The sequence below is a fragment of the Marmota flaviventris genome, chromosome 3 (assembly GCF_047511675.1).
Source record: "Marmota flaviventris isolate mMarFla1 chromosome 3, mMarFla1.hap1, whole genome shotgun sequence".
Lineage (NCBI taxonomy): Eukaryota > Metazoa > Chordata > Mammalia > Rodentia > Sciuridae > Marmota > Marmota flaviventris.
The window spans coordinates 159,411,203-159,435,054 of NC_092500.1; the positions used below are offsets into that span (position 1 = coordinate 159,411,203).

At 38.3% G+C, this 23,852-nt stretch overlaps 1 protein-coding gene across 1 annotated transcript in view; it reads right to left on the reverse strand.

Moving 5' to 3' along the window:
* The window catches only part of Tll1 (tolloid like 1), a 202,924-nt gene extending 180,224 nt beyond the window's left edge, over positions 1-22,700 (reverse strand). Inside the window, exon 1 of the mRNA XM_027927052.2 lies at positions 22,532-22,700. Coding sequence (XP_027782853.1) covers positions 22,532-22,700 — 169 coding nt within the window. The remainder of the gene's footprint in view (positions 1-22,531) is intronic.
* Between the last annotated feature and the right edge of the window lie 1,152 nt (positions 22,701-23,852).

The window sequence follows — 23,852 nt, forward strand, 5'->3', positions numbered from 1 at the left end:
AAGATTTTAATTTCATTGTCAAATCTGAAGCTTAATTTTGCTGGATACAGTATTCTTGGTTGGAATCCATTATTTTTCAGCATTTGAAATACATTGTTCCAGGATCTTCTCGCTTTCAAAGTCTGTGATGAAAAATCAGTCGTTAACCTAATTGGTGTACCCCTGAATGTAATCTACCTGCTTTCTCTCGTAGCTTTTAATATTCTCTCCTTGTTCTGTATGTTGGCTGTCTTCATAATTATGTGTCTTGGAGTTGGTCTATTACAGTTTTGAATGTTTGGTGTCCTGTAAGCTTCCAGGATTTGGCAATCCATTCCATCTTTCATCTCTGGGAAGTTTTCTAGAATTATTTCATTTAATAGGTTGTCCATTCCTTTGGTTTGAACCTCTGTACCTTCTTCTATCCCGATGACTCTCAAGTTTGTTTTTTTTTATGACATCCCATATCTCTTGAATAGATTGCTCGTGAGATTTAAGCATCCTTTCTGTGTTGACTATATTCTTTTCAAATTGATAAACTTTGTCTTCATTATCTGATGCTCTGACTTCTACTTGATCTAGTCTATTTGTAATATTCTTGTTTGAGTTTTTAATTTGGTTTATAGTTTCCTGCATTTCTAGGATTACTGTTTGATTTTTTTTTTTAAATCTCTATCTCCTGGTAAAGCTCATTCTTTGCCATTTGAATTTTTTTGTTTAATTCGTTTTCAAAATATACTTTCATTGCTTGGACTTGCTGTCTCATGTCTTCTCTAATATTCCGTTCCATCTGAGTTAGGTATGCCTTGAGTTCTTTCCCTATCCATGTTTCTGATGCTTCTAGGTCCTCCTGTAGACTTAAGTTGTCCTGCATTGTTTGTAATCCTTTTTTCCCTTGTTTTTTCATGTTGTTCATGTTACTTTCCTGCTCTGTTTGATTGCTGTGTTTCTGCTCTCTCCTGCTAAAGTGGATTCCGCTGGGAAGGAATTCCGTCGGCCGAACTCTGGTGACGTCACCTCTCTGCTATGGCGGGCCCCAGGCTCCTTACCGGTGTGCCTGAAGGGAGGGGTGGGACTGGTCTGTCTCTGGATGGTTTCAGCTCCCGGTTGCCTACTTCATGAAGGCCTGGATATAGACCTCTTCCTAGAGTCTCTGCGCCGTACCTGCTGGGCCGCACCTCGGGGTCTAGCCGCCCGGTCGCCGGCAGGTTGGCGGTCAGTCTCCAGCCGCCCGGTCTCCAGCCGCCCAGCGGGCGGGCGGTCTCTAGCTGCCCAGGCGCAAGGGCCTGGCCTCTAGTCCCCTGGCTTCTCCTGCTAGCCCGGCCTTCCCCTGTGTGATGCCTCTCGGCAGTTCAAACTGTACTCTGGGCCTGCAGTTTGCTGGGTGTGGAGGGTGGCTATTGGGAATCGGCACCCTATTGTTTTGATTTTTTCTGCTTGCCCCTCCCCCAGAGCTGGCAGGACAGGTTTCGTTTTCGCCGCTGATGGGAGGGGGAGTTGGAGGTCAGGTGTCTCTACCTTTCCCCACGTCTCTATGCAAGCTCGTTCTGATAATCCCTCCCCCGGGAAGCCTGGGAGAGATTTTATGCGAATTCCCCGCTGTATGGGAGATGGGCTGAGTAACACACACCTGTTTTATTGTTGCAATCTGTCGTAAACTGGCGGTTGTGACGTCAGCTCTCCAAGATGATGGCCGCTGGCTTCCTTGGTGGACTTTCCGTTGTGGGGGATAGAACTGGACCACTTCCTTCCCTGTCTCAAACCCCAAACTCAGCCCGGAGCTCAGTGAGGGCACAGCCGGCAGGACTCCACAGAATCCGTAGCAACGTTTCTCTGCTTGCTGGTCGCTTCTCGGCGGCGCCCCGCCGTCTGTGGCCGCAGGGCGGGCTGCGTGGCGAGCGGCGGATCAGTCAGCCTGGATCTCCAGTCACACAGTTGGCTCGCGTTTGAGATTCAATAACCGGTCCTTGGTGATGGAAATCCTTCCTCTAGGTTTCGGTGCACCCCAATTTTGCTGTAAATTCCTGACAAGATAGCTTTTTGTCATTCTAACTTGTTATTCACCTGCGCAGTGACGCGGTACACGGGGTGTGATGCACTCTATTTGCGGCCATCTTGGAATCCTGAGTCTATTGACTTAATAAACAAGGAATTTATTGCCTCATGTAAATGAAAGTCCAGGAGTAGCTCTGGCCACAGGTATAGCTGGATTCAGTACCCACATGAGATCGTTAGAACTTGGTTTCTCTCTTCTCTGCCTCTTGCTGTCTTGGCTTTGGTTTTTGGGTGCCTCCTGCGATGGCCCTTTGCAGCCCCAGTCTCTCTCCTCTAGTTCTCAGTTGTTTTAAACACAAGGATAAATGTGGCCTGAGATGCTCCATCCTCTCCAGAAGCAGAAGTTCATAAAATTTGAATATTAAGATTTTATTCAGCTCCACATCAAGAAATGTAATAAGTGAATTTGGATCAAATTTCTTTAGGTAGTAAACACTCCATTAGGAAATTTAGTAAAGAAATAGTTACATCATGTACATCCAGAGACACTAATGATTTAAATAAAAGTAAACAGCAGAAAAATCAGTAGAGTAGAGGGAAGGAAACAGGGGGAGGGAGAAGGGAAGGGGAAAAACAAATGCTGGAGATTGAATTAGGGCAAATTATATTCCATACTTTCATAATTATGTCAGAAAGAATCCTAACATTATGTATAACTAAAAAAAAACTAATTAAATATATGTTGTAGATTTAAAAAGAGATACTATTCTCCATGAGTTTACCAAACTATTGAGTGATAGTGTCACTCAAAAGCCCAGCATTAGCTTACATGCTAAGGACCCAAAACATCAAGCATAATTTGCAGTTATGGCAAGGAATAGAGTGGCAAGGGAAATACCGTTTTGAAAATGGAATTTCCTAATGTAATATCAGAATTTCTTCAGAGAAAAGAATAATACCTATAACTATAACCCAAATCAACGTTAACAATGAATGACTGAGTAGAATGCAGAGACATGAATTTAAGGAACTCTAGAGTTTAAAGGGCAAGAGAATCACCACTGGTTAACACAGACCATGAGCTTCTAAAAAACATAACAGACTAGGGTTACCCTCAGAACAGCATTCTCAATTTCCTTGTTTCTATGTTTCTAGTACATTTATGAACAGACCTGAACTTTCCTGTTAATGGTTTTCATGTAAATGATTTACTATTCATCTAGCAAAGAGTTCTATGTCTTAAAAAACATAGAACAATGCCTAACTCAAAGGAATCATTCATGGAATATTCTTAAAAAACATTAATTAAGCAGTGAAGAACACACTGTGGGTAGTGAATGACTGTTAAAGTTTAGATATTAGGTGTCCCCCATGTGTGAGAAAACCTGAGAACCATTCAGAGGTGTAATGAATGGGATATGAGAGGCTTAATCCAATAAATGAATTAATCACCTGATGAGGATTAACTAAGTGGTAACTGAAGGCAGGTAGGGTATGGCTGGAGAAGGTGGGCATTGGTGGTGTGCCTTTGTGGTACACATTTTGTACCTGGCGAGTGGAGTTGCTCTCTGCTTCTTGGTGGTTTTGTTCTAACCTACTTTATTCAACCACACCCTTCCAGCATAATGTTCAGCCTCCCCTTGCTCCCAGAAGAATGGAGTCTGCTGTCTATGGACTGAGACCTGAAATCGTGAGCCTTCAAATAAATATTTCCTCCTCTAAAAGTGTTCTTGTCATGCCTTTTAGTCACAGGAGTGACAAAGCTAGCTAAAACCATAATGGTTCAGGTTAATTTCCTTTCATATGCACAAGTCACCACTAGAAACTACACCTATTTGCATAACCTGTTTGAAATAGGTTGAATATGATAATTGGGTTAGTTTAGGACATCAGAATAGCATTGAGAGTATCTCTAATATGTGGAGTTTGGGATGATAATCCCTCAAAGTACATTCAGAGCTACATTTCCACAAATTAAACAATGAGAGTTCCTTAGGGGGCATGGAATTGAAAGGTAACTTTGGAAATTTTGGTTGAATGTACAAGTTCCCTGAAGTTAAAGTAGTATATTGAAAGTTTCAAATATCATAAGGAAAAGTTTTTTTTAAAATCAGCATATATCATATAAATAAAAGAAAAAATAAAAACTTAATGATTTTCAAAAAGTTGAAGAGATTGTTTTGATGAATTACTTTTTGATTTTTAATATCAATAATACAGAATGCCTTAAACATCAAAAGACATAGAAGACATATTTACAAACTAAACCCCTGACAAGTTTCAGAAAAGCCTAGTTAAATTCTTTCTACAAAGTTATAAAGAATTCAGATCTGCCTGAGGTAGCAAGTCAGTACAGGTGACTGGCAATACCACTTCCTTTAAAGAGTACCGTTGCAAATCACAATGGATAGCTTGACTTATCTGTGGATGTTCTCACACAGGATGTGAACTGAATCCATTCAAGTAAAGTGCACAAAAGATTTAGCTTTATAATAAAGCCTTTACACATAATTCAATAAATTCCTTCGTATATCATTATATACAATAGGACTGATGAATATTCTGAAAAATCACCTAAAACAAATGGTGGTTTTATCATTGTGAAATTCCTATCTTAGAGTTGTTGAACATTTTTTTCATATATATGTTGATTGATTGTATATCATGTTCTGAGACGTGTCTGTTCAGTTCCTTGACCCATTTATTGATTGGGTTATTTTGGTTTTTCTTTTTCTTTTTTCTTTTTTTTTTTTTTGGAGTTTAGCTTTTGAGTTCTTTATATACCATAGAGATTAGTGCTCTATCTGACGTGCAAGTGGTAAAAATTTGCTCCCAAGCTGCAGTCTCTCTATTCACCTCACTGATTGTTTCTTTTGCTGAGAAGAAGCTTTTCAGTTTGAATCCATCCCATTTATTAATTCTTGATTTTATTTATTGCACTACAGGATTCTTGTTAAGAAAGTAGGGGCCTAATCCGATATGATGGAGATTTGGGCCTACTTTTTCTTCTATTAGGTGCAGGGTCTCTGGTTTAATTCCTAGGTCCTTGATCCACTTTGAGTTGAGTTTTTGTCCATAGTGGGATATAGGGGTTAAATTTCATTTTGTTGAGTATAGATTTCCAGTTTTCTCAGCATCATATGTTGAAGAGGCTACCTTTTCTCTAATGTATGTTTTTGCCACCTTTGTCTAATATAACTGTATTTATATGGGTTAGTCTCTGCATCCTATATTCTGTACCATTTGTCTACCAGTCTATTCGGTGCCAATACCATACTGTTTTTGTTAATATTGCTCTGTAGTATAGTTTAATGTCTTTTATACTGATGCCACCTGCTTTACTCTTCTTGCTAAGGATTGCTTTAGCAATTAATGAAATGCAATCAAAACTACCCTAAGATTTCATCTCACTCCAGTCAGAATGGCAGCTATTAAGAAAACAAACAACAAATAAGTGTTGGTGAGGATGTGGGGGAAAAGGAATACTCATATATTGCTTGTGAGACTGCAAAATGGTGAAGCCAATATGGAAAGCAGTATGTAGATTCCTTGGAAAAGTGGGAATGTGTGGATAGCTTGTGTGGCCCAGCTATCCCACTCCTTGGTTTATACCCAAAGGAGTCTAAAAACAGCATACTACAGGGACACAGCCATATCAATGTTTATAGCAGCACAATTCACAGTAGCTAAACTGTGGAACCAACCTAGATGCCCTTCAGTAGATGAACAGATAAACAAAATGTGGTATATATACACAATGGAATATTACTCAGCAATGAAAGAGAACAAAATCATTCTCAGGTTAATGGATGGAGTTGTAGAATATAATGCTAAGTGAAGTAAGCCAATCCCAAAAAACCAAATGCCGAATGTTTTCTCTGATATAAGGAGGCTGATTCATAGTAGGGTTGAGAGGGGGAGCATGGGAAGATTAGACAAAATGTAGATAGGGCAAAGGGGAGGGAGGGAGCAAGGGAGTAAAAAAAGATGGTGGAATGCAATGGACATTCCTACCCTAAGTACATGTATGAAGAAGACACGAATGGTGTGACTATAATTTGTATACAAGCAGAAAGATGAAAAATTGTGCTCTATATATGTAATATGAAGTGTAATGCATTCTGCTGTCATATATAAAAAATTAGAATAAAAAACTTAAAAAAGAAATTCCTATGTTAACCAAATTAGACATATTATATAGTCTCATAGAAGATCTTTTGGTTATATTCAATATGTAATGATAAAGAGGTTTCAAATAAATCCATTTAATCATCACATATTTTAAGTTCTGTAAGGAAATGTCCTGATGATGTTTAACATTTAGTAGTTCTTTATAAGATTGCTGCCTCTGCCACAATGACAGACAAGGTACTGGGGCTGATCTTCCTGAATCACTAAAAATGCTACAGAAGATATACTTTAAAACTCCATGAATGCATCAACAAATGAAAGAAGTCTCAAAAATAATATGTATGGCTGAGAAAATGGGAGGATCCAGAGAGATGAACAGAAGGCCAAAGTCAGCTTTCAAATAAGGACCTCTGTCCAACCTACTTTGCAGGACTATTGGATTCCATTGTCCTATAGGTCTCAAAGGACAGAAGACACAGTCTAAGGTATGCCAAAGCTGGGAAGTCCAATATAATAACTCCTCAGAAAACTGGGACTCCAATGTATAAGAAAAAATGAAAAACTCACACCACTTTTTCCTGGACAAAAAGTAAAATGGAAGCTTGAAGCTTAGTAGACAGAAGAAAAGCAAATATTTTCTGAGACCTCATCAGCAAAAGTCATTCTCCAAGTAGATTTGTGTTCTGCATTGATGTTATTATGACAGCCAAATATATTCAAGCAGGGAATTTAGTTTAAAATGGTCCTAAGCTCTTTGTAACCTAACAGAAGGGAAGAAAATCCTCTCAAATTCTTTAAGAAAACAATTAATTCCAACCATCAACAAATTATTCCCAAGTATATATGAGGCTAACATAACTCTGATACTGAAACATAACCAAAAGAGTAAAAGAATGGAAATTTTGAGTCAATTTAACTGATGGTGAACATAAAAACAAAAATCCCAAAGTATCAATAAATAGAATTTAGCAATACAAAAAAATAGATTATGTTCATCCCAGGAATACAAAATGGGTTAATATTAGTAAATAAATTATTGCAACTCGCCACATTAAAAGGTTATAAAAGGATGATTATATCATCTTATTTAATGTGGAGTTATTTAATCTGAAAAAAAGCTATCTATATTTTCATGACATCAAATTTATCATAACTGATAAATAACTGAAAGCATACTTTTTCAAATTGGGAACAGAGCAAACTAAGCTTCAACTATCATCACTTTTATGCAACACTGGAAGATTCTCAATAAAGAAAGAAAAGTACAATTTTAAATTAATTAAAAGCAGAGGGATTGAAAAAGAAGAAATAAAACTATATATTTATTTGCAGATGACCTGGCTGCCTATGTGAAGAATATATAAATTATTAAGATTAATAAGGGATTTTCAAAGATTCAAATAAAAGGTAAAAATATCAAAATCAAATGAATTTGTTCATAATATCAATAAAGGCTTAAAAGGAAAGACTTTAAAGGGTGTATTATGTCATCAAAAAATACAAATAAATTAATAAAACTATCAAAACGTGTCAAAAAATTTCCAGATAGAAATATTCAAAATTTATTGAACAGTTTTAAAGAAGCCCTAAACAAATGTAGATGTATACCATATTCATGGATTAGAAGGTTAAATATCATAAATATATTTCAAAAGTAATCCACATATTCAGTGTGATTCCAATCAATATCTAAATGGAATAGTGATACCTAGTTTATAAAACATGTAAGAATTAAAAGCACAAGGTTTGATGAACTGATATAAATGAATATAAACAATATTTTGCACCTCTCAAACTGTGTTCAAAGTCAATATGGAACCAAAGTCCAAATATAACCAATACACTGCTGAAAAACAACATGATGGGACATTATGAACATCAATAATGAACATCAATATGTTCATTATTATGTTCATCAATATGTTTATCATATGAACATCAATGTGTTCATATGATGTTCATCAATATTATGAACATCAATAATTACGTGCAAACCAGTGAGATCTGAAAACCAATTTCATTTGCTTCACAAAAACACAAACTTGGTTTTTTATTCCATGTTTCTAACCTTGCTCATTTGGATCACTTTCTATGCAATTACTAAAGTATGGACTCACTAAGAAGTTCTCTTTGACTCCTCCTTTGCTTTTATTCTCTTAACCATCCCCAGTGTCCATTCAGGTAGTCTCTGGTTTCTTTTTTTTTTTTTTTTTTATTGGTTGTTCAAAACATTACAAAACTCTTGACATATCATATTTCAAACATTAGATTCAAGTGGGTTATGAACTCCCATTTTTACCCCAAATACAGATTGCAGAATCACATCGGTTACACATCCATATTTTTACATAATGCCATATTAATCTAAATGCAAGCACTCACAGGTGCTTGCCTCTGCCTTACTGTAAACTAACAGAACCCCTGTTCCCACTTGCTCATCACTTCCTTCACCACCTACTCCAAAGCATCCTCCACATCCTCATGTCTTTATAAAATAAGACTCATTGAACCAATGGTGTGTTTTGAAATTTTGATAAACCCTCTTCTCACTGCCACAGGATCAAGTTCATAACCTGGACATTAAAGATTCTTTACACAGTCTTTTCCGGAATCACTTCTTGCCAAAACATAAACTTTTACACATCCTCTGTTCTGTCCACATTAAACTAATTACCACTTCCTGCACTTTCATAAAAGTCATGAACTTTCACAGCTTTAACTTTTATCTTAGTTACTAGACTCTAAAGTTTTAGCCCATCTTTACAGCAGTAAAAACATTTACAGAACTTCAAAATCCAATTCAATCATCTCCTTCTGTAAGGTGCTTTCTCTATTCCAAATATAATTAATGCTATCATAATATTTTGCTTATGAACTTTCATATTGATAGTTAAAGTATTTGCTGCTTTTTTTTTCCTTGTAGATATTGAAATCCTTACAGAAAAGGGCACACCTCATGTGTATCCTTTAAGTATATTCTTGAAATATATCAGGTACAAAATATTGTTTATATTCATTTATATCAGTTCATCAAACCTTGTGCTTTTAATTCTTACATGTTTTATAAACTAGATATCATATTCCTATGTTACAAATGAAAGGATTTATGTTCAAAAGTGATACAGGTATATTGAGTCAATATAATTAAAGACCAAGAGCCAAGAGCATATCTAGGTCTCCTACACAATATTCAGGGCCCAAGTTAAATTGTACCACCTAGATTCATGCTACTCATTTCAACTAAACTTTATTCTTTACACTAAAAAAAACAACAACTCAGGAATAAAACTTCCTTTGGCAATACTTTATTTGAGAATTTGACCCTTCATTTAAATGGCATATTATACACAAAATAAGTAAACATGACAAAAATAATAATTCCTTACTAGATAATTCAGATATACTGGAGGTTTATGGAGATAATTAAACATATACACTTGTGTTAAGTGGAAGAATGTTTTCAATGTTATATACAAATAACTAGCTGGAAAAGAATATATTTTAATGTGTCATAAATCTGGTAAAATGTTTTAAGCCAGAAAAAAATTTCCTTACAATTTCTCTGCCTATAGCTCTTATTCTTTCCATTATGAACACTGACCTCAACCTGGAGAAAACTGGATTTTTCCCATCACTATGTCCTGCTAACCTAGCATACAAATCATCTTCCCTGTGAAACAAATCCAATTGAGCAAACTTCAACCCTGATGGTAATATGATACTAACATGCTCTGGTATAGGTTATACCCACATCCCTTAGCACTGTGGGCAGATTTTTTTTTTTTTTAACTGCTCAATTGAGGTGGGAAAAGAAAAATAGGAAATTAGCCATAAGTAGTTTTTAAGGCTAATTTTGACAAAGAGAAGTCAGGGAACTACAGGGTCTTTTGCAGTTCCAGCTTAGTGGCTGCCATGATTTGCTTAGAACATTGGGACCTGAGAGCTTAGGAAGAGTGACTTCAGGAGAGGGGTTGACACCTTCCCTCTCCTCTCAGCAAAGGTGTAGCCCATTGGTCCTGCAACATCCTGATATACTACTTTAGGGAAGCTGTGCTTCAGAGAAGCTATGCTTGCAATGTCAGAGACACCAGCAGTTTAGAAAGCTTTAGGACTTTTGAATAGCCTTAGAGATTTCCACTGCCCAGCAAAACTAAGACGTATCCCCAGGGTTACACACAAATACAGCATCAGAGCCAGTACTGGAATTTATATTTCTTGACTACCAGTCCAGTTTGTTTTCCAGTTGCCATATCACCACCCAAATGGGTTTATTTAAAGAAAGTAAAACTTATATTTACTTTTCAAAGCCACAGTACAACAATGCAAATAAAAAGAACAGTCTTTCATTTAATTTATCATTTATTGCTGCTCTTCCTGTCCATAACTATAGAGAACCACAAATCTTTAACCATATTTAAGGACAAGGATACAGTGTGGAGAAGAGAAATGTACTCTTAGTAGATAATATGAAAAAATATGGCAATTTTAAATTTCAAAATCAAGCTATTTGAGAAAAAATAAGTGGAAATCATAATTGCTGATCCAGAGTACTTCCAAATAATTGCATAAGTAATTATTGGTAACATCCCATCCCAGGCTACTGCCAAATATCAAAATCCACAAAATGCTTACTTAAAAGTTGTTATGCTTCCTACAAAGTTTTATTCTTCATAAATCTTGAGTAAAGAAAGTCTCAAGAAAAATTTATAAGAACACATAATCTAGTTATCATAATTTATTACAGTATTGATTTTCAAATATTAAATTTGAATAACTTCAGCATACAACTTTGTGATTAGTATATAAACAACCATTATACAAAAGTCATTATCTACTAGCAAAAGGTAAGGTAAAGACTACAATATTGAATCTTATTTCATGCTTATGAAACCCCAAAGATTAATCTGTTTTGTTCATAGTAAGTGTTCCATAAATGTTTAATGAATTAATGAATATTTGCAGCTTAGAGCCATGTGCTCAAACTTAGCTCTCTGTAAACATGGATTGTGAGTATGTAAGCTCTTTGTGTGAATCCAGATGGCAGATGAAATCTGAACATTTCAAATTGTGAACATTTCAGAAATTACTGAAAGACTATATAGCTAAGATTCTATTCACACTTTAGTCAATGTGAACAGAAAATTGTCAATATATTTTATATAAGCTGTATGAGCTTATAGTCAAGAATAACACATAAAAATGTTTTCATGGGTTACCTCTGATATCTTTCCAAACAAAAGGCCTAATTCAGGGGTTTAATTCTTTCACAATTGCAAGTTTTTAGAGTACTTGAGAATGAATGTGTTTTTATACATGGCAAGAAAAAAAGACCTTTATCCCATAAATGTTCTTATAAAGATCATCTTCCCACAAATAAGCAATTGTGATTTTGAAAAATCCTCTACATCCTATGTATTTATGCTACTCTAAAACAAAAATAAAAGTGTTTGCTAAGTTCCAGACAAAGTGATGTGTACTTTACATTCATTTAAATCTTAATATTACATCCTAAAGGTTATAATATTAGCTCCATTTTATAGATCAGAAAACTGAGCATGAAAGGGTTAAATAACTCACCCAAGTAACAGTTATTCTGTGGAGGAGGGAGGTTGTTCAGTACTAGTTTGGTATTAGAGTTCACATCCATCTCACTCCAAAGCCCAAGTTCTTCATAAATCATTATTCTGTGTCTCTGAAACACTAAAATAATTTTTGAAGCCAACTCCAATTTGCCAAAGTGTATCCATATGAAAAAAGGAAGAAAGGAAAGGAACTGGCAGACTGTGGCAGCACCTGGAATCCAAAATTGTGGATTCAAATTCTGATCTATCGGGGTGACATAAGGGAAATGATCTAAAAACACTTAGCTACAAGTGTCTTTCAATACAAAAATAAGATGTACTGTAGGATGCTTGCTTTTGAAGTATACAGTTTTACATATGAAGCCCCACTCCATGTCTGAGTTCCATGATGTGTGCTAAATATCATTCCCATGACAAATATTTGAATCCTAAAGTACACTGGAGGTATTTCCTTTGGTCAATATCTTATTTCTGTGTGTTAATTCTTGGTCACTAGTTTACCAAGCAAACTGCTCTGAAATCTCTTTCTAAACAGAAACATAAGGTAACACGAGGCCCCTGATTTAGGTCATTCCATCCGTTACCCATTCCAGATGGCAAATCCCAATTATTCCAACCTTGGTGACTGATAGCTTGCCAGCCACACTCCACTCAGGTCTGGATATGTACTACTTGTTCTTCTGAAACGGGGGAAAAAATAAAATGAAAAATTTCCCTGGTTGTTAGATTTAGAAAAGGGACAAGAAAGAAAAGACTTGTTTTACCAGATTTTGGTCTTATCCACTTGTTAGAGAACAAGTATAAGCAGGAATTCTTCCTCCTAGAAAGCATGGTGATTTGCTAAAAGCAATATATTTTCTTCAAAGAAATTATAATATAGTCAGCATTACATATAGTATGTATTTTGAATATGCCAGACTGCCTACTCTTAGGAAATCATACTAGAGTTCCAAGAAGTTTACTTGACCCATTATCCCTAAAAGTTTTCAAGCATTTGCTCTTAGGACTTTTAGGTAAGGCAGACTTTTAGATAAGATTTACAAAGACGAAGTTGTTTAAGAACCTTTGCACAGCATATTTGTTTTCTAAAAGGCATTCACACATCATTTACATACATAATGTACACTGTAAACCATGTTCCTGAATCGCCTGCAGTTGAAAAAATGTTCTTCACACTCTTCATGGGCTCATAATCACGAATTCAATGAACATTCATAGAGCAAATCTAAAGTGTGAAACAACTTCACACTTTACCATGCAAAACGTCAGAGCCTGTGCCAGCAACACACCAATAACCGAAACCCACTGCAATCCAATTAAATCACTGCCTTAATGGACGTGGAAAGCCTGCTGTCACAGTTTATATACTAGGAGCAACACGTAGCACTGTCTCCTCCACATTATTGAGCGCTCAAATATTTTTACGTCTATTAGAACTAGCCATGTGTATTTTTATTTGTTTCATACGTAACTAGAGTATTTCATTTATAATTCTCTACACTTAAAGAATACTCTCTTAAAGAGAGGAGGGTCCATCTATAATTTACTCCATGCAATTGAAAAGTACTAGTCTTATTCTGACAACACAGTATATGGCTTATAAAATACAAAGGTGTTGATGGTAAGATATATTCTCTCTAAAGAAAATCACAATGGATGGGTTCCTATGGCACCAACACCATCACTTCAACTGACAGTCTTACTATATACATGTTGGCTGAAGAATGAGCGTATGGGATCTAACAGAGGAAGGCATCTGGAACATAGAAACCTATGTTCAAGTTCTCACCACCTTCCAGCTGTGATAACAGCCCTGCCACTGGGCTCTTCTGAGTCCCAATTTCTGTTCATGCCCAAAAGAGATGATAATATTACTTGAAGGGGATACAGTGAAGGTAGGAGACTCTAGATTTTCCTTAATTTTAAAATGTTACCCACATTAATATGACATGAATCTTGAAGATGATTTCTAGATAATGTGAGGTACATGGAATTTCAGGACACATTATCTTGGTGTTACCCCCTTTCTATATTCTAGTGATTCAGGGTGTCCCTCCGGGGGTATATTAAAGGTTTTAGCTTCTGTGCCATAAGGTGCAATCATGTGTCACTTAAAACTGGGAATATGGTTTGGATAAATGAGTCACCATGTGATTTTGTTGTGCAGACATCATGAAGGGTACTTATGCAAATGATATAGCTACTACACCTTATTATAAGAGATATAGATTATAGAGAATGTAATCTATGGGACCTCTGTCATATATGTGGTCCATCACTGACTGAAATGTTACACTTATATATGCATACATTCATTATGCTCATGTAATTATATATGACCACATATTCTTCATTGTCTTAAAATGCAATAATTTGAGTACAAAACACAAAATAACCATAAACCCTCAACTATTAGGCATTTGTGGTAAAAAAAAAAAAAAAAAAAAAAAAAAAAACAGGGGAAAGGAACAGAGTTCTATCTTTCCAGGGTGGTCAATCAACTGCTGTACTGACATGGAGGTTTCTAACACTGCATGAGAACCTGAGATTATCCTATTGAAACTACTCATGGCCAAAGAAAGAACTCAGAAGACACTGATACCAGCAGCCAGGCCAGGAGCCAGTAGAGGTGACTCTGTGGTACACAACCCACGTGTTGACAGTTCAACACGGATGAGAAATGTAAGGAATGAGCAAACTATTCCACTCTGTTACCCCTCCATCTCGGCTCCCCCATCACACCAATTAAGTGGTATCGGGAGGAAACTCAACAAGATGGAAGACATCAATGCTGATAGTAAATATATGGTTTTTATCTCAGTATCCATAATGAATCCTCTCACCAGTAAAATGACACAGAGTGTTTTAAACTGTTGGAATCTTTTTTAAACACTGAGTTGAAGGTTTTGCACAGCATAGTAACACATAAAGTTAGATTTGGTGGGGGGATAATATATTTGGAGGTACTTCTGACCTACTTAATGTATGGTTTTGCTTTTTTATAACTATCATTTTAAAATTTTAAAAATATGATTGATAGCAAATACTTTATAAATGTAAGTTATAAATGTAAATTGCAAGAGAAGAGCTGATTAAGATAAACACCTCCTTGGTTCACTTTCTAGATTTCAATTAACACCTAATTTACAATACTTAGTACAAATATGTAGTTGAGCTCTTTAGAACAGCCCGACAGGATAAGCATACATTTTGTAAAGAGCTGAAAAAAGAAGCAGGCCATTAGCCACAATGCCTCAAAATCCAATAGTCAATATCCCATCTTCAGGGCTCAAAATGGCAAGAACTAAATAAATAAACAAGGGATTCCCTCCTCCTGCTTTCTGGGAAAGAACACATTCTATACAATTCATTCCCTAGCTCTGTGGCTAGAAAGAATTTTTTTGAATTTTTCCTCCCTAAGCGTTATCGTTCAATAAACAACTAAAGGAAATAAACCACCCCAAACCACAGTGCTAAATCATTCTGCTGGATCCAAGGTTGGGGATAAGACTCTCCACTCCTTAATTTAGGAAGGATCATTCCACAATTAAATTCCAGATCTTAGAATATGAAAGAACTGTAACAAACATCACCAATATCCCAGAAGATTAGCTCCTACATCCCTAGGAATCTTGCCAGGCACAAAAGCCTGGCCATCCTCAGCCTACCTCTGAGCTCAAGATGTTGCAAAGTGTGCATGTATAGCGTAGGGGAGCAAGAGAACCCCACTACCACCACCACCTCCCCAGGTGGTCCCAGGGATGTGCGATGCCTCATTTAAATGGATTATTTTCCTTTGTCCATTCTACACATTCTTAGAAAAATTTACAGAGGGTCCCAGTTCTAAAAATTCTAAGCCAATGAGTCTGAGGCACTTTGAAACAATAGACAACATTCTAAAATGAAGGATGGTTCATTCAATACTATCTACCATCTACCTGGTTCCAAAAGAATTTAAAGCCTCTTTCCAATAAATTACTATTTCAGTACCATAAAGACTGAGGGGACTACAGGATTATTAATGTAACTACAGGAAGTGAGTTTCAAGTTTACATCAGGAAATATTGCTAAGGGATTCAAAAATAGGATTAATATATACACCATGGGGAAAAGGATATGGTTTTTGATGGTTTCTGTGGAAGAAATCATATATATGTGAGTGTGTGTGTATGTGTGTGTGTGTGTGTGTGTGTGTGAGAGAGAGAGAGAGAGAGAGAGAGAGAGAGAGAGAGAGAGAAAGAGAGAATTTATATTAGACTTTTATGAGATTTTCATAGAAAAGCAAGCTATCATAGGGAGAAGAGTAAAACATATTTAATTTTATGTCAACTATTTGAAATAGTTACATGTCAGCTCTTTCAAAAAGTTTTGCATATTTTTCATTGTTTCACTGTGGACTCAGGAAGCCTAAACAGAGAAGGTAGGTTTAAATAGGCATGTAATTTAACAGGAACCACAAAGATTCCATGCACTATTACATGAAGTAGCTAAGAGGAGGAATGAAAGATCTCTACAATAAACTGCAGTAAAACACTGATGAGAGAAATTGAAGAGGACACAAATAAATGGAAAGACATTCATGTTCATGATTGAAACAATTAATAGTTACAATGTTCATACTACCCAAAGCAATCTACACATTTAATGAAATCTCTATCAAAACACCAATGAATGTTTCTCTGAAACAGAAAAAAAAAATCCTAAAATTTGTATGAAACTATAAAATACCCAGAATAAGAACAAAGCTAAAGGCATCACAGTATCACACTTGAATATACTAAAAAGCTCAAGAAACAAAAATAGCATGCATAAAATTAGACACACTGGCCAATAACACAGAGAACTTCATAATAAAACCACACAGAGAGAGAGAGAGAGAGAGAGAGTCAAATGATTGACAACAAAAACTTCAAGAACAAACATTTGGGTAAGAACATGCTCAACAAATGGCACTGAGAAAACTGGAAGTCTGCATGTGGAAAATGAGACTAGACCCCTCTCTATCAGCATACAGAATCCACTCAAAATGGATGAAAGACATAAATGTAAAACCCAAAGCTATACAACTACTAGAAGAAGCTGAGTGTGGTGGATCATGCCTGTAATCCTAGCTACACAGTAGGCTGAGGCAGGAGGATCTCAAGCTCAAGGCCAGCATGAGCATCTTAGCAAGACTGTTTCAAAATTAAAAAAAAAAAAAACGGGCTGGGTATGTGTAGTGTAGCTCAGAGTACTTGCCTAGCATGTGTGAAGCCTTGGGTCCAATCCCCAGTACTACAAAAAAATAAAAGAACGACTAGAGAAAAACATAGTGGAAACATATAGATGACATTGATCTAAGCAAGGATTTTTTTGAATCAAAAGCACAGATAACAAAGAAAAAAATAAACATAATAACCAACTAAATAGCTTCTACACAGCAAAGAAAATAATCAACCGAGTGAAGATATAACCTTGAGAATGGGAAAAAATACTCATAGACTCTACATCTGATAAGTGGTGAATATCTAGAACGTATAAAGAATGTAAACAACTCAACAGAATATATATATATATGTGTGTGTGTGTGTGTATATATATATATATATATATATAACAATCCAGTTACGTGTTGAATTATTAGCAAATCACACAGTCCTCTTCAGAGACAAAAAGTGAGAACAGATCAGGAGTCTATGTTATGGAGAGGAGAGGAGAGGAGAGGAGAGGAGGCAGGGGAGAGGAGGGGAAGAAATGGGAGGGGAGGGGAGGGGAGGAGAGGAGACTTTAGTACTGGCCTATCTTGAGGGAATATATTTTTAAAAATTATTTATCTTTTCCATACCTATAACAGTAACTGTCATTGGCGAACAGAAACATCCCTCAAGACTAGGGCTACAGAATTATTACTGGCAAGTGAAGAACAGAGTTCAAGTATACAGAATATAATGCCTTATCCATCCCTTTTGCAAAAACTATATTTTGGCCACTTCTGAGTTGGCACCAAAGGCAGAAAGAAAAAAAAAATATTCAAGATCTGAGGAATGAAAACTTAAACAGAAGAGACTGGTTAGGAGTAGCAGCTCTATGAAATGCATTTTTTAAATGAGAGCTTGGCAGTCTGAAGAGGCGCCGATGGAGGAATAAATGTTTGGATACTTAAAATCATGATGGCATAAAGTAGACAGGGAGTTGAGCATCAAGTTCTGAAATGTCATATCCAAGAGGTTGCCAGCCCAGCCAGAAAGTACAACATACAGGACCAAAAGGACAAACCATCCTACCTAGAAACTATAAACATAGCAAAATTATCCCAGATCTAGCATAGTAGGGTGCTAGGACACTGGTTGAAACAAAAGCAGAAAGAATCGCTAGGATGCCAAGAGCCTATTGGGCAAATTGAACCTTGCATTTACTGACCCTTAATCAAGCTTGGATTTTTTTTCCAAGAGGAAAAAAGAAATCATTTAACCTGAAGCTTCAAAGTGAAAAGTCCTTTTTTCAGGGTACTCACATATGTCTATGAGGAGGAGGGGGAAGAATTGGGGGAGGGGAGGAGGAGGAGGAGGAAAAGGAGGAAGAAGAGAGGGGGTGGGGAGGGGAGGAGGAGGAAGAGGAGAAAAAAGAGGGGAGGGGAGGGGGGAGAGAGGAGGGGAGGAGTGGGGGAGGGAGGAGGGGAGGAGTGGGGGAGGGAGGGTGGAAGGACCCCCCTTTCTGGTCAAACATTCCACTTCATCTATTATCTAAACTTCTAAGCTTTCAAACCACAATTTAATCAATCTCCACTACTAGATATTATATTTCAAATGCCTGAGATTTCCTAATATCACCTTGACTCCAAAAAGGAAAGAGAGAAAGAAGGAAGAAAGAGAGGAAATGTATTCATGCAGAGTTCAGTTCATCAGGCCTCTGTTTTTTTAGGTAATCTCTACACAGATTTGGCAGAAGACTAACTTGTAAACTAAATTTACCCAGACTCTTCACAGATATTAATCCTCAGATTAACATTTATTGCTGTAGTACAGCAATGAAACAAACCACCTCAATCCCTGCTCTAAAATGAAATTCTGCAGCATCAGCTTCTTAATGGCCCTTGGGACCCTTCTAAACCTGAGAGAAAAAGAGAATTTGATTGCATATTCAGATGACCCTGTACTGCACTGAAGAAAGTCTGCCAGACTCTCCTTAGAAGTATTTCCGTCTTTGTGTCTAGATACTTATATACAATGAAGTACCTATGTTCTGTACCAATGGATTTGGTTATATTTGTATATCTGAAGTTATGGCATACTTTAACTTATACCAAAAATAACTAAATTAAAGCTCATTCAAGTTAATACAAGGCTAACTTTCTGTTCTATAGCTTTATGGACTTAAACTCAGAATTCTGATAGGTATATAATTTCATTCTACTTCACAAATATATTAAGGATGGCACAATTTTTGACAAATTATAATTAGCCATACTTCTTTCTGGATAATGTGTATTTGATCTTGTTTGGAATAGGAGGTTTTGGATGGGACTTTTAACAGTTTATAGATAATGAGAAGGTTTTAAAAACATACTAGATTCCTAAAAGTGGTAATAGAGAAGGGCAGCAGAATATACAATATACACTAGTAAAAACGTGGATGTATAACCAATGTGATTCTGCAATCTTATACAGGGTAAAAATGGGAGTTCATAAACCTCTTGAATCAAATGTATGAAATGTGATATGTCAAGAGCTTTGTAATGTTTTGAACAACTAATAATAAAAAATAAATAAATTAGTAACCACAACTAATTTGATCACCAAGAAAACAATTATTAAAAATGTAATGAACTTATTGTACTCTCAAAAAATAAATAAATAAAAGTGGTAGTAGAGTAATCTGTCCCTCTGACAAACATGAAAAACTTGTTATGATCTCTGTCCTCAAAGATTTAGGTTTGGAAAATATTTTAAACTATGTTCTTAAGTTACTTCGCTCATACCAGATATGAAAGTAACTGCAGTCTATTAGGACTCCAGGAAAACCTGGACAAATTTCTACTTTTACATCTCAAGGAAGGCCTACAAAAATCCAGATACGAATGCAATTCTGAATGTTAAATGCAGTCAGACTGTGCTGTCAAGAATTAAATTCTGAATAATTTTAACAAAGGCCTTCACCCTCACACATAATCTATGGTTCTATCTGTATAATGGGAAGATTGATAAACTCAACCATACTGGGCTTCTGTGAACTCCAGCTGAAACAGTGTACCCAGAAGTACTTTGAAACCATAAAGCTATTTTTGACAGGATGACAGCACACCACTGTGTAGTTTAAGGAATATTGGTGTCCCCTATTAGAGAAATTCAGAAAGGGCCCTGTATTGCATGAGTCATGCCCTGGAATTTGCTATATGACCCAAGGCAGACCCAAGGTGCCCCAATCACCTAGAAAGTACCTCTCTTTTGCTTTAGCATCACTACCTTTCAGACACCCATCCCCACCTTGCTGATTTCAGTGAACTTCTTTTGACTCTTGTTTGGGATTTCAATGTACTAATATTATTCCTATTATTACAACTTTGATTTTATACAGTACCAAAAGTGAAGCACTGAGATTTTGCCATTCTTCAGCCAACATAGTAAATTAAAGCCTTTCATTTCATTAAATTTAAATACAAGGTAGATCACCTTTAAAGGGATCTCAGATTCTGCATATATTTTTTAGCCTTCCACTTGGGCCATTTTATTTTCTCTCTCACCACCCACACAAATAGAACACACATACACTCATAGGTATACCTCTAACCAAAAGATAGGGAAGAAGAATAATTATCTACTCAAAGTTGTTGGTTTTGTTGCTTTGATTTCAATAGCTATATTCAAAATAAACTTGTACCTAAAGTAAATAAAAAGTAAATGCTTTGAAAGTTCTTTTTCCTTGCCTTAGATGTTTATTTGCTGAGGATATAAATATCTATGCTTGAGGTATGTTTAAATATACTTGGTGCAGGATAGGGATGTACCTCAATGGTTATTCACTTGTCTAGCATTCAAGATGTCCTGGGTTCCATCTCCAGTAAACACACACACACACACACACACACACACACCATATGTATATATGATATATATGAGCTCCTATTGAGAGCGGGTTGAATCTTTCACACAACAGAGCATCAAAAAAGCTGTCTTCCTAGACAATCTCATATATACTTCATTTATACATTAACACAAACAAGAAATGCACAATTTCCATCAAGTTGCATACATTATGCAAAATGTATTTCCTACCAAAAGGTATATTTAGGGAGTTGCTGGGTCATTAATCACCATCATAGCAGAACAGTGACTCCTTGTACAAACAATCAGAGAAGACCCAAGAAATTTGGGGTGAGAAAACAGACTGTTAGAGGTGATAGAAGGGAATTTATAAGTAACATTGAATTAAATTAGAATTCTGAGTTCTGATTTAATTCAATTCTGACCAATTTCCCTAAACTACTCTGAATTTTGAATAAGTATCTTCACTAAGGCTGCACAAAGAAATGTCTGACAACACGAACACAACACACGTCCCCTTGCACCCTCCTTGTCAGAGCAATATATCATCAAAGGTAAAAATTAACCAGGGAATTTCCAGCATTTTCCTTCACTTGTGAACTTCCTTCCTTCAGGCCCAAGAGAGACTGGATAAGGTTTACCTACCTATGTAAAGGAAGAAACTCCAATCACACCTACAAACCCCCCGCATAGAATCTGGAGGGACATAGTAGAAATCAGATATGGTTGATACTTAGCTCACTCTCTTCCTCTACCCTTCACCACAGCCCACACCTCTTGCTTGCTATGGGGACAGAAAGCTCATTCAGCTTACAAATGACGCTACCAAGTCTGCCTCAAACAACCCCTGTGACCTTCTTTCCAAAGTTAGTTATCAGTTCACACTGAGCTGGGGTCACCCCAACCACAACGCAGCCGGGAAACCCCAATCCCTGACCGATGCTGTGCCCAGCCCCAGGCGCCCTGGGCACTGCGCTGGAGCCAATTGCGGCGGGCGGGGCTTCAACCTCAGGAGGCGGGTGGGAAGCGCGCCCGGTGCGGAGGAGGTACACGCAGCGGCGCCGGTCGCGTGCATGGGAGGGGAAAGACCGCGGCGTTCGGGGACCCCGAGAGGCGCGAAGCTTGCAGTCAGGCAGAGTGGTCCAACTGCAGTACCCCGGGGATGTGCTCAGGAAGGAACACACAAGTTTGAGTGGGGTAGTAACTTGGAAAAATATTTGTTGAGGTTTATTTTAAATGGGCAAATGCATTGGAACCCTATCTAGAAGGGAATTGTTCCAGGATTGTCACAATCCCCTTCTAGCCTGGAACACACACTTGAAATTCTTGGCAAAAGAAGACGCTGCGAAGGTATTCCGAGGTAGCGATGCCATCTCCACCCACCTTTTTTTTGGAAACTCTGCCTACTTGATCTGCGAACGCAGGGCAACCGCGCCCTGGAACAGAGGAGGTTTTGTCCCCTCTGGATGCATACAGCCGGCTGAATGCTGATATTTTAAACCAACAGCAGCCGGTTGTTTCGTTTTGCTGTTTCGAGAGCGGGGTGGGGTGAGGGGATCAGAAACTCCAGGATGTCTTACTCAAAACTAGAGGATGAGCGCTGGGCATTTGATCCCACTAGCACAGAACTCCAGTCAACTCGGGCCGTTCTGCTGCCACTTGGGGGTGGGGAGAAGAAGGGAAAGGAGGGGGAGAGAAGGAGTGGCGGCAGAGGGGCTGGCGAAGGAGGGAAGGAAACAGGTGAGCTCCCACCGCCACCCATCAGGAATTGCAGCTTGGCGGGCCCTGGCGCGCCACCGTCCCAACCTGGAGAGAGGCACTTACCGGCTTTACACGGGTCCTTGTAATCTATAGTCTCCGTTTTATCTTCTTCGTTCCCATCAAAAGTGTAATCGTAATCGAGGCCAGCGCAGACCCAAAACTCCCCGTGGAAAAGAATCCCCGAGGCCACTAGCCACACAAGCATCCTCGGGGAAAGCGTTTCCAACCCCATCCTCCTCCCCCAGAGGAAAAGGAGGGGACGCGACCGGGAGGGTAGGCGCTGCGGTCCGCGTTGATGTGCGGGGCCAGGGGGACCGGTGCTCTTCTCCCCACTGGGAGGTTCCTCGCCGGACCAGGGTGTTCAGGTGTCCGGAGACATGCGGATGCCGTCGGGACAGTAAAGAGGGCAAGCGCTGCCTGTGACCCCCAGTTGCAGGGGGGAAGTTGGCTGAGGGCCCGCGGGTGGGCGGAGGGCAGGTAAGGAGGCTCGGCTCCGGGAAGCGGGCAGGGGCAGCGGCGGACCAACTCAGCTCCGGCGGCGCGGGCGCTCGCAGCCTGCCAGGTCCTCCTTCTGATGGCAGAACTTCTCGCGGCCGCGGCTCGCCGAGCGGCGCCCCGCGGGCTCAGCTGCCACCCGAGCTCGGGCTCCGGCGCCGCGCCCCCGCCGCTGTCAGGACCCCGGGGCCGAACGCGAGCTACCGCCTTCTGCGCCCGCTGCCGCCGCCGCTCCGGGAAGATGAATCCGGTCTGCACATCAGCACATCTGAACTGAAAGGGGAGACCAAGGAAGGGGGTGGGGGGCAGGCATTTCTACGCCGCGAGACCTTAAAAGCCTGCAGAAGCCAGCAAAGCAACTGGCTGCAAGGAGAGCAAAAGTGTGGGGATTTGGGGATGCACTGTTTGCCTTTTCCCCCCAGGCTGTCTTTTTACCCTCTTCCTAACTTGAAAAAAAAAAAAAAAAAAAAAAAAAAAATCTTCGCAGCATCTAACCCAATCACTTGCATCCTGCTTACTTATTCATACAATCAGGGTCAGGATCCGGGCCACAGCCTCCTCTCTGACTTCTTTTGATAGCCTTATACAAACAAACAGACGCTAGTGCGCTGACAATTCCATTTATATTTTACCAAAGATAAAAATGAATATATTATGCGTCTGCGTCCGCGAACAGCAATTAATAGATGATATACGTGTCAGTTGAGAGTGCCAGACCGGGGGTGGCGCGAGAGATCGTGACAACTTAGCCGTGAATCTGTTTCCCCTCCCCCCAAATAAACAGCGAGTGTGTGTTTCTTTCCTTTGCTGCTGTTTAACCTTCGTGCAGCCCAGAAGGGAGGAAAAGTGTCTGACCCATCGCGATTTAGGTAGGAAAACATATTCCTGT